This window comes from Microcebus murinus, chromosome 3, assembly GCF_040939455.1.
Source record: "Microcebus murinus isolate Inina chromosome 3, M.murinus_Inina_mat1.0, whole genome shotgun sequence".
Classification (NCBI taxonomy): domain Eukaryota; kingdom Metazoa; phylum Chordata; class Mammalia; order Primates; family Cheirogaleidae; genus Microcebus; species Microcebus murinus.
The window spans coordinates 72,015,994-72,032,750 of NC_134106.1; the positions used below are offsets into that span (position 1 = coordinate 72,015,994).

At 35.4% G+C, this 16,757-nt stretch overlaps 1 protein-coding gene across 2 annotated transcripts in view; it reads right to left on the reverse strand.

Annotated features, from left to right (window-relative positions):
* Positions 1–16,757, reverse strand: part of RNF103 (ring finger protein 103) — a 94,973-nt gene that overhangs the window by 76,365 nt on the left and 1,851 nt on the right. Inside the window, exons 2-3 of one of the 2 annotated variants that reach the window (XM_012774329.2) lie at positions 15,139–15,278; positions 6,362–6,477 (exon numbers count right to left, since the gene is read on the reverse strand). In XM_012774329.2, coding sequence (XP_012629783.2) covers positions 6,362–6,477; positions 15,139–15,278 — 256 coding nt within the window. The remainder of the gene's footprint in view (positions 1–6,361; positions 6,478–15,138; positions 15,279–16,757) is intronic. The other variant, XM_012774332.3, reaches the window with a different exon arrangement.

The following is a 16,757-nucleotide window of genomic DNA, read 5'->3' on the forward strand; positions in this document are numbered from 1 at the left end:
TTATTAAAGGTTTGGGAATTGAACTAGGTCTTGAAGGATGGTTAGAATTCAGATGGGTGGAAAAAGGGAAGAAAATAGATTATGTCACACTCTGAATCCCTGATTTGGTGCAAGCTCCTTTCAGTGTAGCAGTCACGCACACCCATTTATTAACTCAGGCACCTACCATAATGCCTGATGCACATAGGTACTGTTACAAAGTAGTCTTAACAAAAGCTAATCTAGAGGAGAGCAACTGAAATTTAATGTGGAGGAAACACAGAGAGAAAGTGTTTAAGAGATTCAGTCTAAGAATTGTCCCTTCTTTATATGGAGTAAATATAGAAGAATTTAACTAAAATTAAGTCATTTGTTTAGATTTATCCAGCAGGGTTATGACTTTTGGTTATGACTTTACTCCTTTTGGAAATAGATAGCTTCTTGCTCTGAGATTTGTGATATCCAATCTCCACCTAAAAAAACTAGGCAACAAATGAAAGGAAATGATGAAAACAGCTATTGTATCACATTGGAGAGATTTTAAGTGAAAACATTTTCCTTTTTTTTTAAGTATTTTTTTTCATAAACCTATCATGTGGTATTTTATGATATGATTTTTATTTTATGTATAATATTTACCTCAAGAAGTTGTAAAAAAAGAAAATCCACCACATGGATACATTTTGTGCATTACAGGTTTGTAAATGAATATAATAAATGTTTGATTTCTTATTTTGCTACTCCGAGTATTGATGTAAAAATCATAGATATTATGCTTAGCATGAATTTTATTTTATTAAATTAAATAAACATCGTATGATCAGATATTAAAAGAGAAAAAAGTTGACATATAGTAGCATATGGTTTTATAATGATAATACAGCTAATTTTATCTCAGGAATTTTGTGATATAGTTCTAGATAAACGAAGAAAACATGTTTTATCTTAAAGACAGGGTTAGTAATGACTTTGGAAAACTATCTGGGTGACTCAGAATCATAGACCATGACTCTTAGCTTCTTGTTGAGTTGATTCACTTCCCTAACAAGATAGATTCCATTAATATCAATATTGCTTTAACTGAAATGGCTTGAAAAGTATATATTCCTACAAAATATCTTCTATGCAATGCAAAATAATGATTAACATGAATTTAATGTTTTTTATTTTTACCCTCTCCAAAAAAAAGCAACAAGTCAAATGTATGTGGATAATTATCTTATTTACATCTTAAATATCTTTAATTAGCTTTAATGTTTTAATTGCATATGACATTTGTTATGACACATTTCTACTCTTGGCTTTTCTTTTTATCTTCCTATAACTACCTTGGCTTCTGATTTGTGTCATAAATTAAATGCCAGTCTTTCTGACAGAAAACCTTACTCCATAAAAAGGACAAGATCTAAGTGTATACATTTCTTTATGTAAGGAAACAAATATATTGTGTGCTTTCTTTTCAGTTCAGAGATAAGTGACAGTTTAAGATTTATCATTCTGGATAGAATTTAAAAGTACCCAAGAAAATAAAATTCCAAATGTCATCAAATATCTTTCAGATCAAATGTTTTTCAGCCCTGGAAAATCTCTAATACTTATGAAACATCAGGCTACTAATATACAATTTCTAAACACTGGTCTAAAGAAATAAAAAACATATAGTATACCATACTAGTTTTAAAACTCTACCACTACATATAAATGAAAACTAATGTACATACTGTTTTTAAGAATAAAATTGTATTACCTTATATCAATATTAACATTTTTATTGCCAATTAAAAAAAAACTTTTTTTTCTCTTTTTTTTTTAACGTGATATGTGTACACCATGGAATCAAAAAAAATTTTTTTAAAGGCCTAAATAAATTCAATGACAATACCATGAAAATATCGTCTAGTTCTTAAAGTAAATCTTTTGGGATCTCTTAGAGACTTTTGAGATCTCTTAGAGAATTTAAAGACTAAAAATGATAAGAAATATGGCTAATGAGTTTCTGGTGTGGCATGCTATATTTAAAGAGAAAGCTTGGTATTTCTGTTTCTATATGCCATTTCTTCAGACAAGGTCATTGGTCTCCTTGGCTTTCCTGGCTCTCTTTCTAATTCCCCATTCCATTTCCCTTCTCCTTCCCTGCTTATTCCATAGGCCCCTTATCCCTGACACTCTCACCATAAGCTTTCCTGTTTATCACTCAGTTCCTACAATTCCCATGTTACCCTTTTTCTCTTTACTACTCCCTATTTCCCCAGTCCTCAGATACACACATAAATACCACCTCATCTACTTTCTGCAAAAAAAAAAAAACAACAAAAAACAAAAACAAAAACAAAAAACAACAGAGTGTGGACCTGACAGGAAACACCCTTTGAAATAGATCTCTTGGATGGGGAATGAGATAGAATCAGGCAAGACTACTCCTACTGAGTATACGTAGAAAGAAATTAAAACTGCTACAACTGGACAGTGTGAGAAGCTGCCCAGAAGCCATGGTCCTAAATGTTCTCAGGAGAGCTGCTATGATTTGGATATGGTTTGTGTGTCCCCATCAAATCTCATGCTGAAATCTGATCCCCACTGTGGTGGTACTGGGAGATGGGGCCTAGTGGAGGTCTTTGGGGATCATAGGGGATATCTCATGAAAGGCTTGGTACTGCTCTTGAGATAGCAAGTAAGTTCTAGCTCTCAAAAGACTTGGATTTAGTTCTCATGGGAAAGGATTAGTTCCCAAGAGAGTAGGTTGTTATAAAGCCAGAACCCCTTGGGTTTGGTCCTCTTTGCACATCCCCGCTTCCCTTTTGACCTCTTGTCAGGTTTTGGTAGCACAAAATCCTTCACCAGAAGCCAAGCACATGCCAGCTCCATGCTCCTTGTACAACATGCAGAAATGTGACATAAACAAACTTCTTTTTTTCATAAACCATCCAGCCTCAGGTAGTCTTTTATAGCAACAAAAACCAAACTAAAACAGGAGCTGAATAGATCAGATAAGTATGGCTATACAATGGGACCAGCATATTGAATGAACCTGCCCCAGAGGCCACCCAGAGAAGGGACTATGGTCAAAAAAGCAGCACAGACAATGGAATACAGAGTTCCAGGATTTTTACAAATCTGAAATCAAGATGACGACTCAATTATTCAATATATAATTAAAACACTTCCTGAATAACACTATTCTCTGTCCACTTACAACTTGCATTGAAACTCTGAACACTCTTTTCTGTATCTCTGTATTTTTTGTTCTGTATCTCCATAGAAAAAAACTGACCCTGACTAAGCACAGCTTGTATGGCAAGAACAATTCTTATTCTAGTTGGAAGACTTTCCAAATGAGGAGACAACACAATCTTGAAACTTATACAAGTCAACTTATACAATGCATCAAAATCATCTTTGTGATGAAACTTAAGAGGAAGTGTAGAAGTGATTTTTAATAACAAAAAATTACAGCTGCAATCAATAAGAAAAGCAAAAAGTTACTCAAAAAAGATTTCTTCAATCAACAAATAAGTTGATTACTATTTTTTCTTTGACAGAAGAAAGGTAGAAAAGGCGTATGGTTGATTAAAGAAAAAGAGGATGAATCTGATTTTGGACACTAGGTTTTAGGGAAAAGAACATATCTAGGATAAAAATAGAAAGAAATTAATTGGCCAACTAATATATATATATAAAATTAGCCGGGCATGGTGGCGCGTGCCTGTAGTCCCAGCTACTCAGGAGGCTGAGGCAGGAGGATTGCTTGAGCCCAGGAGTTTGAGGTTGCTGTGAGCTAGGCTGACGCCACGGCACTCACTCTAGCCTGGGCAACAAAGCGAGACTCTGTCTCAAAAAAAAAAAAAAAAAAAAAAAAAAAAAAAAAAAAAAAAAAAAAAAAAAAAAAAGAACATATCTAGGGACAGTCGTAGAGCAGATGGAAATGAGTAAAGACATGTAAACTAGAGATCAGAATGATGGAAGATGATTTAGATCAGCACAGGTCACCTAAAGCTATGAATGTGCTGAGGTCTCTTTGAAAAAGAAAATTGCAAATCAAAACTACAATGAGATATCACTTAACTCCAGTGAGAATGGCCTTTATCAAAAAGTCTCCAAATAACAAATGTTGGCGTGGATGTGGAGAGAGAGGAACACTCCTACACTGCTGGTGGGACTGCAAACTAGTTCAACCTCTGTGGAAAGCAATATGGAGATACCTTAAAGCGATACAACTGAATCTACCATTGGATCCAGCAATCCCATTGCTGGGCATCTACCCAAAAGATCCAATGACACTCTACAAAAAAGACACCTGCACTCGAATGTTTATAGCAGCACAATTCATAATTGCAAGGCTGTGGAAACAGCCCAAGTGCCCATCAATCCAAGAATGGATTAATAAAATGTATATGTATACCATCGAGTACTATTCAGCTCTAAGAAACAACAGTGATATAGCACATCTTATATTTTCCTGGTTAGAGCTGGAACCCATATTACTAAGTGAAGTATCCCAAGAATGGAAAAACAAGCACCAGATATATTCTCCAGCAAACTGGTATTAACTGAGTAGCACCTAAGTGGACACATAGGTACTACAGTAATAGGGTATTGGGGGGGGAGGGGGGGCGGGTATATACATACATAACGAGTGATATGTGCATCATCTGAGGGATGGTCATGCTGGAAACTCAGACTTGTGGGGGGAGGGGGGGAAGGGTATTTATTGAAACCTTAAAATCTGTACCCCCATAATATGCCGAAATAAAAAAAAAAAAAAAGAAAATTGAACAAAAATCAACTCACGCTGGATAACAGACTTAAACCTAAGGTATGAAACTATTAGAATTCTAGAGGAAAATGTTGGAAACACTCTCCTAGACATCGGCCTAGGCAAAGAGTTTATGAAGAAGTCCCCAAAGGCAATCACAGCAGCAACAAAAATAAATAAATGGGACATGATCAAACTACAAAGCTTCTGCACAGCCAAAGAAATAGTCATGAAAGTAAACAGACAACCTACAGAATGGGAGAAAATTTTTGCATCCTATGCATCTGATAAGGGGCTGATACTAGAATATACTTAGAACTCTTGAAAATCAGGAAGAAAAAATCAAATAACCCTATTAAAAAGTGGACAAAGGACTTAAACAGAAACTTTTCTAAAGAAGACAGAAGAATGGCCAACAAACATATGAAAAAATGCTCAACATCTCTAATCATCAGAGAAATGCAAATCAAAACCACAATGAGATATCACTTAACTCTAGTAAGAATGGCCTCCATCAAAAAGTCTCCAAATAATAAATGCTGGCGTGGATAGGAGAGAGAGGAACACTCCTACACTGCTGGTGGGACTGCAAACTAGTTCAACCTCTGTGGAAAGCAATATGGAGATACCTTAAAGCGATACAACTGAATCTACCATTGGATCCAGCAATCCCATTACTGGGCATCTACCCAAAAGATCCAATGACACTCTACAAAAAAAGACACCTGCACTCGAATGTTTATAGCAGCACAATTCATAATTGCAAGGCTGTGGAAACAGCCCAAGTGCCCATCAATCCAAGAATGGATTAATAAATGTATATGTATACCATCGAGTACTATTCAGCTCTAAGAAACAACAGTGATATAGCACATCTTATATTTTCCTGGTTAGAGCTGGAACCCATACTACTAAGTGAAGTATCCCAAGAATGGAAAAACAAGCACCACATATACTCACCAGCAAACTGGTATTAACTGAGTAGCACCTAAGTGGACACATAGGTACTACAGTAATAGGGTATAGGGCAGGAGGGAGGGGTGGGTATGTACATACATAATGAGTGAGATGCGTACCATCTGGGTACGCATGCTGGAAACTCAGACTTGTGGGGGGAGGGGGGGAAAGGGCATTTATTGAAACTTTAAAATCTGTACCCCCATAATATGCCGAAATAAAGAAAAAAAAAGGACTGAAGATACAGCCTTAAAATGTACCTTTGATAGAAAGAACACAGAAAAGAAAAAGACAGAGACAGAAAGACAGAGAAAGATCTCAGAGAGAAAGAAAATAGATCTCTTTGAAAAAGGTCTCTGAGGTCTCTTTGAAAAAGAAAACTGAAACAAAAAGGACTGAAGACACAGCCTTAAGATGTATCTTCGATAGAAAGAAAACAGAAGAGAAAGAGAGAGAAAAACAGAGACAGAAAGACAGAGAAAGATCTCAGAGAGAGAAAGAAAATAACTATCAGTTTATCAAAAACTATTAATCAAGTACCTATATAACCAACAGTGTGTTAACCATTATAATTAGCTTTCAGTTCAGGCAAGCTTCTAATACATTATCTTTCTAAAACAAGAAAGATCCTGGTCAGGACTCAAAATTGTAAGATTTGCTTAATGAACTTACCTGGGATCACTGGAACAGTTAAATGTGCCCGTACGTATTCCAAATCTTGACACCTTTTTTACCATTTTCTCCCAGTGAATTTTACCCACCAAGGGACTTCTGTCATTTGCTATGACCTATTTTCCAAAAAAGAAAAAAAGAACTTTAATTACCTAGAATGGAGTCAAACCAATCATTTATATCTACACTATAATTTCACTTTTTTGAAAAAGATATTCTGATCCCAGTTCTTATTTACTGTATCACCATATTATCATTGCAATTCTTATAGAAGGAGCAACTATCCAACAGGAAAAGACTTTAAACACTGAAGAGTACATTAAACTCCCACACTCAGTTACACAGAGAAGGAGTCAAAATCATATTAAAAAGCTACCCATGTTCACCACCATGTGCCCTCTTCTCTAGAATTAAGTTACACAGGAAGAAAATGTCCCTTGGAGTCATTTTTCTTTGCTTTGAAAATAAAATTTTAAATAGTAATCTAAAGAAAGCTTACTAAAATTATCACATGTAAGTTCAACAAGTTCAAATTTTTAAAAGTATAATTATGAAGCCAAGAGTCGAACACATGTTTTCTATTAAACTATGCTTTGACAAAACCAATAAATACTACTACTTCTGTGACTTTTTCCTTAACAACAACAACAACAACAACAAAAAATATGAGCAGCTCTAACATATAAAAAAATTACCGTAATGAATTTTACATTCTTGAACTTCCACTTCAAATTTGCAAATAGCTTTCAAACATAGTTAGGACTGGGAGAAGAAAAAGTTTTCAAAAAATACAAGTGGCTCATGCCTATAATCCTAGTACTCTGGGAGACAAAGGCAGGAGGACTGCTTGAGCTCAGGAGTTTGAGACCAGCCTCAGCAAGAGCAAGACCCTGTCTCTACTAAAAAAAAAAAAAAAAAAAAAAAATTAGCTGGGCTTTGTGGCATGTGCCTGTAGTCCCAGCTACTTGGGAGACTAAGGCAGAAGGACTGCTTGAGCCCAGGAGTTTGAGGTTGTAGTGAACTATGATAATACCACTGCACTCTACCCAGAGCAACAGAGCAAGACTCTGTCTCAAAAAAAAAAAAATTCTAAATTAACATTCAAAATATGTACTGACTTCTCTTATTTATAAATCTCAGCCTTTCTAATAATTAACACCTTTTCCCTTTATCCCCTAATCTAACTGCCTTGAATAAAGGCAGAATTTCAATGAAGATACTAGTAAAACACAAAAAATATTAAAAACAAAACACAAAATAACTAACTAAATCGGAACTTAAAAGAAATGTCTAAAATGCCAAAAATGTCTAAAGTCATCATGAAACCATCTGTTTGACTTAAGTCCAGGGTATACGGGCCAAGTTTATTTTCATAAATGCTATATTACTGATACATTCAATTCAAAATTATAACACAACTCTGTGGGTCTCTAATCTTTCTGGGAGAAAGGACCATTTTCATGTTCACAAAGCCTCCAGAAGTGAAGTTCCAGATGGGTGTGTGAAATGAATGCCAAAAGTCAAGTCCCTGGAAGAGGAAGGAGGTGGTGTACTACTTCATCTGTGGTCTCTCTGCTGGAAAGTCTAATAAATGTCAGAGGGCAGCAAAAGAGAAAGTGCATAGTGATGAGAAGTGACTTGAAGTTCACTTTATGTGCCAAGAAGTCATTGTCCAGTAACCTCTGAGATAGTCCACTGATACTATCATCCTCATACTTACAGAAATGTACATTCATACTGAACATCTTCCAATGTAACTTTGATGTTTAATACATACACACAATTTAGGGCATTGAGCAAATGGTTTTGATAGTACTTTTTAATGAAAATAAATGGTCTTAGTAAGAGAGATGTGAGTTCTTATTTAAATACTCAGCTGGCTGAGGTAACAAAAAAGAGAGCAATTTGAGGAAATGGTCTGAAGAGATAAAAGCTCTTTTTGAGGAGGTTCATACTGGTTACATTATCCAGTAAGTCCCTAACTTTCACCTTTCACATTTTTTCTGTGCTCCAAAAGTACTTTACAAGTTTTACCTGGAAAATCAGGAAGATCAAGCAATGAAGGCTTCTTCTTTTTTTTTTTTTTTTATTATTACTAAAGAGTCAGTATGGCAGTTCTTTTGGTCAACTAATCAAAGAAATCTTGAACTTATTTTTTAGATTCCCCAGAAGAATGAAGAAGTCTCTGTGCAATCATATCACCACACTCCCTGCTCTCTGCCTCTTTTTTGAAAGAACTCTCTTTTCAGACATTTTCCTATTTCTTGATCAAGGCTACAAGTATAACCCAAACATTTCAGGCCTACGTGCATAATGACATTGCTTCAAGGAGTTTAGAAGTTGCCTTGTCAATGTAAATATGGTCCTAAGTCTAGGGACACCTTTCAGTGAAGATAATGTTCACTGCACAGGTGTCTTTCAGACATATGATAAGAGCTCCAATGTTAGGAAAGGAAGGAAGAGGTTTATTCCCAGGTACCTCCTGGCTCCAGCCGAAAATAGTGGAAGTGAGAGAAAAGAGTTCGGAACAGCCCTGGGGCACATACAAGACAATGCTCAACTCCAGGTCCTTGTTTATTTAGCAAGCTGTTTTGGCACATGTTTTTGAAGAGTTTAAGGATCCCTGACTGAGAGAGCTACACAAAAATAAAAAATCCCCTAGGCATTGCATGAAAGTATTTTATATGCTCTGTAGCTATATTTATGCAATTAAAAAATGCTTTGTTCAATGCTCTATATAGTTATATTACTCAGCTGAAGGTTTAGCATGAATTAAATTTGGTGGAGGTTGAATTAAACAACTACTATAAAAATGTGAATATTTTCACAAAATAACTCATCTGGATGAGTCATACAGAACAACAAAATGCTGCAAGCCTATTATCACTATATCATACCAGTAAGAGTCCCCAGTTCATAGCGTATATCCTTAAAGTATGCATGATGACTCTGAGTAGCAACCACATTGCTAATCTAATAAAAAGGGGAGACATATTCCTCAGCAGTTCAGGAAGGAACATTCTCTGTGAGGAATATTTTGAGATACTAGAAAAAAAATGGACAAAAGTACAGCTTGAGTTCCAGATCTGGAACAGACTTGGCAACACAGGGTAGAGGTGAAACAATCTTTCCATTCCCTTTCCCAGGGTATCTGTCTCTGTAACTGGCACCCTTACACTTGCTCATCAAGATATATATTCCTTGCAGCTAATAAAGTGCCTAGCTCAAATGATGCTCACTAAACATTTAAGTGGAACCAAACTATTTCAGCTTTTTATAGTTTAATAACTCATTCTTCTACTTCTGATTACACAGATTATCTAAAGGAAAGACTCCAAGTTTTTGATTTCTGTTAGAATGAAAGTCCCTTCCCCAGCAACCTGTCATCTGGAATGTTTTCTGGACAAACATTAGCATAAATAGTACCTTGCTATGCAACTACCCCAATGTTCTTGACCCCAGTCAGACATAAAGATGTCCAATTCAGTGCATTAAAAATATACTTCTGCCTATTCTGTAGAGGTGGGATTTACAAGTGATCAGAATATTTGGTATACTTCTTTTAATATTGTTAATTCCCACATAATAAGATCCAGGATTAATTAAATAACATAACTCCTTGCACCAAATGGAGTGCTGTGCTAACCTATTTTCTGCATTTCTCAATATTTCACTATAATAGTCTCAATGTTCAAAATCATAGACCAACCTAAGTATATATATATAGATAGATATGCAAACTGTATAAAATCATTAAAAGTGAGGACAAGTGATTGACAAAATAAAACTCAATGGCATTTTAATTTTTTTTGGTATTCTCACTAGCTTACTTTATGAGTACACATACATAAAAGTTTTTCACCAACAGAAAATACAGGATAAAATGGCTCACTATGTATTTTACCTCCAGAATAGTGTCAAGTGAGGAATAAATAAATTAGAATCTCCCTGAACAAAACTATTGTCTATGAACAAAGATAAACAAGTTTCAAATCAGCCATTAACTCTTTTCAGCCAAACAGGAAATATATTAACATAATACTTCAGTAAATATTGATCCAAAGTTGTTTTTTTTTTTTTTTTTTTTTTTTTTGAGACAGAGTCTCGCTTTTTGTTGCCCAGGCTAGAGTGAGTGCCGTGGCGTCAGCCTAGCTCACAGCAACCTCAGACTCCTGGGCTCGAGTGATCCTTCTGCCTCAGCCTCCCGAGTAGCTGGGACTACAGGCATGCGCCACCATGCCCGGCTAATTTTTTTATATATATATCAGTTGGCCAATTAATTTCTTTCTATTTATAGTAGAGACGGGGTCTCGCTCTTGCTCAGGCTGGTTTTGAACTCCTGACCTTGAGCAATCCGCCCGCCTCGGCCTCCCAAGAGCTAGGATTACAGGCGTGAGCCACAGCGCCCGGCCTGATCCAAAGTTTTACTTCAAATCATATGATGCTTTTCACTGCTACCTCAATTCCAGTGACTTTAAATTCCTTATAATGTGACATAATCATTAGGGAACAAATATATCCTTCTTTGAACTAAGACAAAAGTCAAAATAGAGAAATAGAAATGTTAAGAAGATAAATCCATAAAACTCACAAATTCTGCTAACTTTTCCATTTCAGAAGGCTATCCACTGTGCCACCTGCCTCTCTGACCAAGAATCTTTTGAAAGAAAAGATACCATCTTCTATTTGTGTTGCTAAGAAGATGACTAGGATCAAAGAATTCACAAAACTGGAAAATGAATAGCTAATGAAAGATACGAGCTTAGGTAAAAAAAAAAAAAGCAGAAAAACTCACATCATTAGAAAAACTGTTAGGAAAAAAAAGGACTTAGTTCTTTATGGACTACATAGTATGTTATTGGTGAAGATGTCACACATATGTTGCCACCTCAAAAACTAAAATTAGTTCTGTTCATCTCATATTACAAAAAATACTGGATAGACATGGAAAAGTTTGAAAATTTGAAGAGGATTTAACTAGCTGGGATCTATGCATCTTTATCTATGAAAACACTCTTCACAGACTTAAAAAAAAATGATAAAGCAAACAAATTAGTGAGCTTCTTTTAAAATACAATAGTTCTCCCTTATTGGTGGTTTCACTCTCCCTGGTCAACCACAGTCCAAAAATATTACATACATAAGGTATTTTAAGAGAGAGACACCACATGCACATAAATTTTATAATATATTATTATTATTGTTCTATTTTATTATTAGTTATTAATCTGTTACTTTGCCTAACTTATAAATTAATCCTCATCATAGGTATGTATGTACACACACAAAAAATCATAGTGTACATGGGTTTTTAGTACACTATCTGCAGTTTCAGGCATCCACTGGGGTCTTAGAATGTATCCCCCTCAGACAAGGACAACTACTGTAAATAGCAGAAAATAATAATTAAAACTGTTAAAAACTGAATTCTTGAAAGTTATCCTTTTGATAAATATGATCTGAGCTGAAAGAATGGCAAGCAACAGAGAGTATTTCTCATCTGTTTCTAGCAGATATTAAGTATAGTTTATTATACTTAATATTATACTTAATTATTAAGTATAGTCAATTTTAAGTATAGTTAAAAAAAAAACAAACCTCAATCCTCTTTTGAGAGTTTAAACCAGGATGTCTGTGCTGATTAGCTTAGTTGGCTAGTTACAGTGCCAAGGACAGGGTTACAATCTCACTTTTCTTAGTTGTCCTGCCAGAGATAGTTCTTCCAGACCAAGCCAGCCATTTGACAGATGTAAGCCACTGGCTCCAAAGAACATAAGCCAGACAGTGGTGATAAATACAAACCTTGAGTGTCACTAGAAAAACTATGTGCCCTACTGCATCATTTCTATACACAGAAAACCATATAAATACATTCCATTTTTCTTAGGAGTCATTTTTCAACTATTAATACCTATGAGGTTTAAAAAATATTTTCAGAGAAAAATAATTTAGTGACCAGGATTTATAATGCTAATATTCACTATCATTATTTGTTCCTTACTTCATTCAAGTGACATCTTATCAAAGAACTCTTTGCCATTCTCTATCTCCTTAGCCTGCTTATTTTTCTTCTTAGCATTGTCCACTAATTGATGTAATACTAAATATTTATTTGTTTGGTGTCTGCCTCTCCCAGCTGGAATGTGAGCTGCCTGAGAGAGCAAGGACTTAGCTTGGTGTGTGTTCCTGGTATATCTCCAGGGCCCAGAACAAGGCCTGGCACACACATATCTGCTGAATAAACTATTCAGTGAATTTTGTTACATATTAAGGGAGCTTAACCCATGTATATCTTTAATAGCACATCAAAAAATAGATCATTAATAAGCCAAGAACGTATTTGCTAACCAGTGAACCAAAATGTGTTGGTTGCCTACAGATAGCATCCTATTAATATATACCAAAAGAATTTCCAGGCTGGGCGCGGTGGCTCTGGCCTGTAATCCTAGGAGGATTACACTCTGGGAGGCCGAGGCTGGTGGATTGCTTGAGGTCAGGAGTTCAAAACCAGCCTGAGCAAGAGCGAGACCCTGTCTCTACTATAAACAGAAAGAAATTAATTTGACAACTAATATATATATATATGTACAAAAAAAATCAGCTGGGCATGGTGACGCATGCCTGTAGTCCCAGCTACTTGGGAGGCTGAGGTAGTAGGGTTGCTTGAGCCCAGGAGACTGAGGTTGCTGTGAGCTAGGCTGATGCCATGGCACTCACTCCAGCCTGGGCAACAAAGCAAGACTCTGTCTCAAAAACAAAAAAAACAAAAAGAATTTCCAGACTTTTATGGCTCTTCCAAGTTTCAAAGGTACTCAGCATCTTCACCATTCATTTCTATGGGATTAGTCAATGTGGGTGACAAACATTTAAACACTGAACACAGGGCAGTGGAACTGGCTTCAATCTCAGCAATAAAATCTAAAATTATCAAAACTGGTTAAGTCTTCTCAATCAGACTATTAGAAATAAATGCCAGAGAAAATAAATGAAATAATAAGTTACTTATAAATTAAAGCTTTAAAAATGTTACATTAGGCCAGGCATGGTAGCTCAGGCCTATAATCCTAGCACTCTGGGAGGCCGAGGTGGGCAGATTGCTCGAGGTCAGGAGTTTGAAACCAGCCTGAGCAAGAGTGAGATCCCATCTCTACTATAAATAGAAATCAATTAATTGGCCAACTAATATATATAGAAAAAATTAGCCGGACATGGTGGTACATGCCTGTAGTTCCAGCTACTCAGGAGGCTGAGGCAGGAGGGTTGCTTGAGCCCAGGAGTTTGAGGTTGCTGTGAGCTAGGCTGACGCCATAGCACTCACTAAGCTACACTTACTTCTCAATACCAATTAACACATAAACAAACTAAAATTGAAATGGAGAATGTATAGACTGCACCCATACCCTCCCATATTCTCCCATTGCTGCATTTAAAAATTACTGAATTCAATTATGTGGAAGGTAAAAGATCAAACACCATAGGAAGGTTACAATAAAGGGAAGGCCATGGCTATCCAATGCAATCTCTAGAAGAATTCCCAAATTATAACCCTGAAGCACAGTGAACTACAGTATTATTCCTTCTTCTTTAGATGTATATGTATTTATTAGAGGCTATACACAATAGAAAATCTATCCACAATCATACCACTGTCAGTTAACAGTACCAGATCTGCAACTGAGGTCTCTGAACCCAAAGCTACTTCTACCATATTTTGCAGTCTTTGTTCTCAGAAAGAAATATGAAGATGAAGCTGTTTTAATTTTCATACCCTGAATCAAACTTTGGCAAACCCAATGTGAAGTGACAAAGAACACTGGACAAGAAATCAGGGGACCTGGGATTTGATCCTGGTTCAATATTACCAACTAGTCCCATGACCTTGGGGCAAGCTACTCTACCTCTCAGAGCCTGAGAAGAGGTTAGTCTAACATAACTTCCAAGCTTCAGCCATTCACAGACCACATTAATAATTTTAATCACATTCATGCCATTAATTTACTTGGTGTTAGGTGAACTCACATTTTAAAAATTTAAATAACTTTAGCTTTGTCCTAAGCAATATTTATGAAATTACATGTTCAATATAGATTTTTCTAATTTACATTAAAATACATAAATGATAACATGTGCCCATTCGTTTATCATAAGCTACACTTTGGGAAGTATAAAAGATGATTTTTAAGGATCTTCATAGTTCTAAACTTCTGATATGCTAATTAAATATCACAGTTTTGATATCATAAAAACTAGGGTTAAAAATTATAATCTCATCATCATAAGCAAAGTAATGAGCACCTCCCATCATTCCCCTCACAACAGCTGCTCCTCTATAGTCACAATGTTGGCTATTTTCCTAACAGAAGGATTCCTTTATTTTTACTTTAAGGTTCTTCCTTTATATACAAAAATTACTTGGGCTACTGAATTCAAAATTGGAGTTAATAAAACTGAGACAAACAGTGCAAATCACTAAATAAAAGGGATATATATGTATGTTTCTCACTTCAATGAAGAGCCAACAACTCAAACAGATTTGCTTCTGCTGATTCTAAATAAAGAAGTCAACCCTCATTCCCCAACTTTCCTACTCTTCAATTTTCATTCTCGAGAGGTCTCCAAGCCTCTTTAAGAGGACACTGGAGCCTCCCTATGAGAAGTGAGTTATGTCTAAGAAACATGACACAAGTACACAGAAGTGTCACTAGTACATACTATTTTAGTAAACATAACTTCTTTTAAGCTTCCAAATTATCAAGAATTATCACTGCTTCTGATACCTGAACCAGCCAGATGCCATCTTTTGTATCTTCTACAAGCTCATAGAAATGCATTTCACCACTGAAATTTGTACTAGACACAGATTCAGATGCTTCTTCTTCCTTGAGAGCAGAATAGAGTTCACCCTCCATTAAGTCACCTGAAAAAAGAAAAAAAATAACACTATAAGATTTCAAAAATCTTATGTTTCCAATTTCAATGATTAATTCCAGTTTTTACACTGCTAAGAATCACCTTATTGTACTTTTATTGTAATCCACAGAAAAGAACAGTAGAATCTGAATATACCATTTAAGATTCATACATTCAATAAATATGTAATAAGAACTTCATATGTTTCAGGCAAGAGTGAAAAAAACAGACAAAAATCCCTCTCTTATAGAGTAGAGCTTATATTCTAGTGGGGTCATCACATAATTGTTAGGAGATTACTGAGCTTATACCAGTCCAAAAAGCTATCACAATATGAATTACTTAGTTTTGTGTATGGCATGTCCAGGCTTCTTATCTTTTTTAAACAATATGGCTTATATGCTTCGTACTTAAAAGATTTAGAATTGGGTTCAGAGAATTTGCCATTAGCCCTACTTAAAATAGCAGCAGGGTTTATATGACTTGGAGGTTATAACTTTATCTATTAGATAAAACAAACTCCACATTCAAACATAAATTTACAGTGTTAATTTAGAGCTTGTATTCCTAAATAAAAATGAAGGGAAAACACTAAAGTCAAATTATTTTAACATTTTCCTTTAATATTAAAAAGTGAGAAACCAGGTGCTGTATCATGATAGCAGCGAAATCATTCATAATGAATAAAGTTTAAACTGTCATACCAAGACTTTTCTGCTATAAAAATGTATGATCTGAGTCATTTTTTTGCGCTGTGTATATTCTTTAGATTATATGTGGACTCCTTAAACATTCAATGTGACGAGTATTTTTAGGCCCAAAGGAAAGCAATAAATCAAAGTCAAAAGAAACGTGCACTAAAATTATTTTACATGAAAAATGATATGGCTTTGGCAGTTAGGATACCTCTCATTTCTAAACTGAGTTTATTTATTAGAGATTTTTACTTACTCCATTTTTCCTTCCTGTGGTAGAAATAAAAGTCACCAAAAACAGCCAGTAAACAAGGGGCAAGAATAATACATGATTTTACATTTTCTCTTGAGAAAATTTATCACTGTTGCAGAGTGGCTTTCCCTCCTCTACCCTGTAGTGAGATGTGAGTTTTATAACCCTTAACCTACAAATATGCAAGTATTAAACTGCTATGGAGTTCACAGTCTTGTATATCATACTACATGGCTATAGGGTACTAAATAAGGAAAAAACTTGTCTCGTAAAAGACACAGTTGACAGATATACTGGAAACAGTAAGAAAAGATAACCATCAGTTTCATCTGCTTCCTACAGCAACCCAGAATGCCCTTCTCAAATTATTATACATTCCCCTCTCAGGAAGTACATCTAAACAAAGATACACTTCGTCCAGCAGAGAAAAAAAGTAACCGTATTTCTTACCCAATACTACCCCAAACCAAGAGTTACTGAAAATACATTAAGATGTTAAATATTCTCTTAGCACTATTTCTCAACCTATTACGTGATG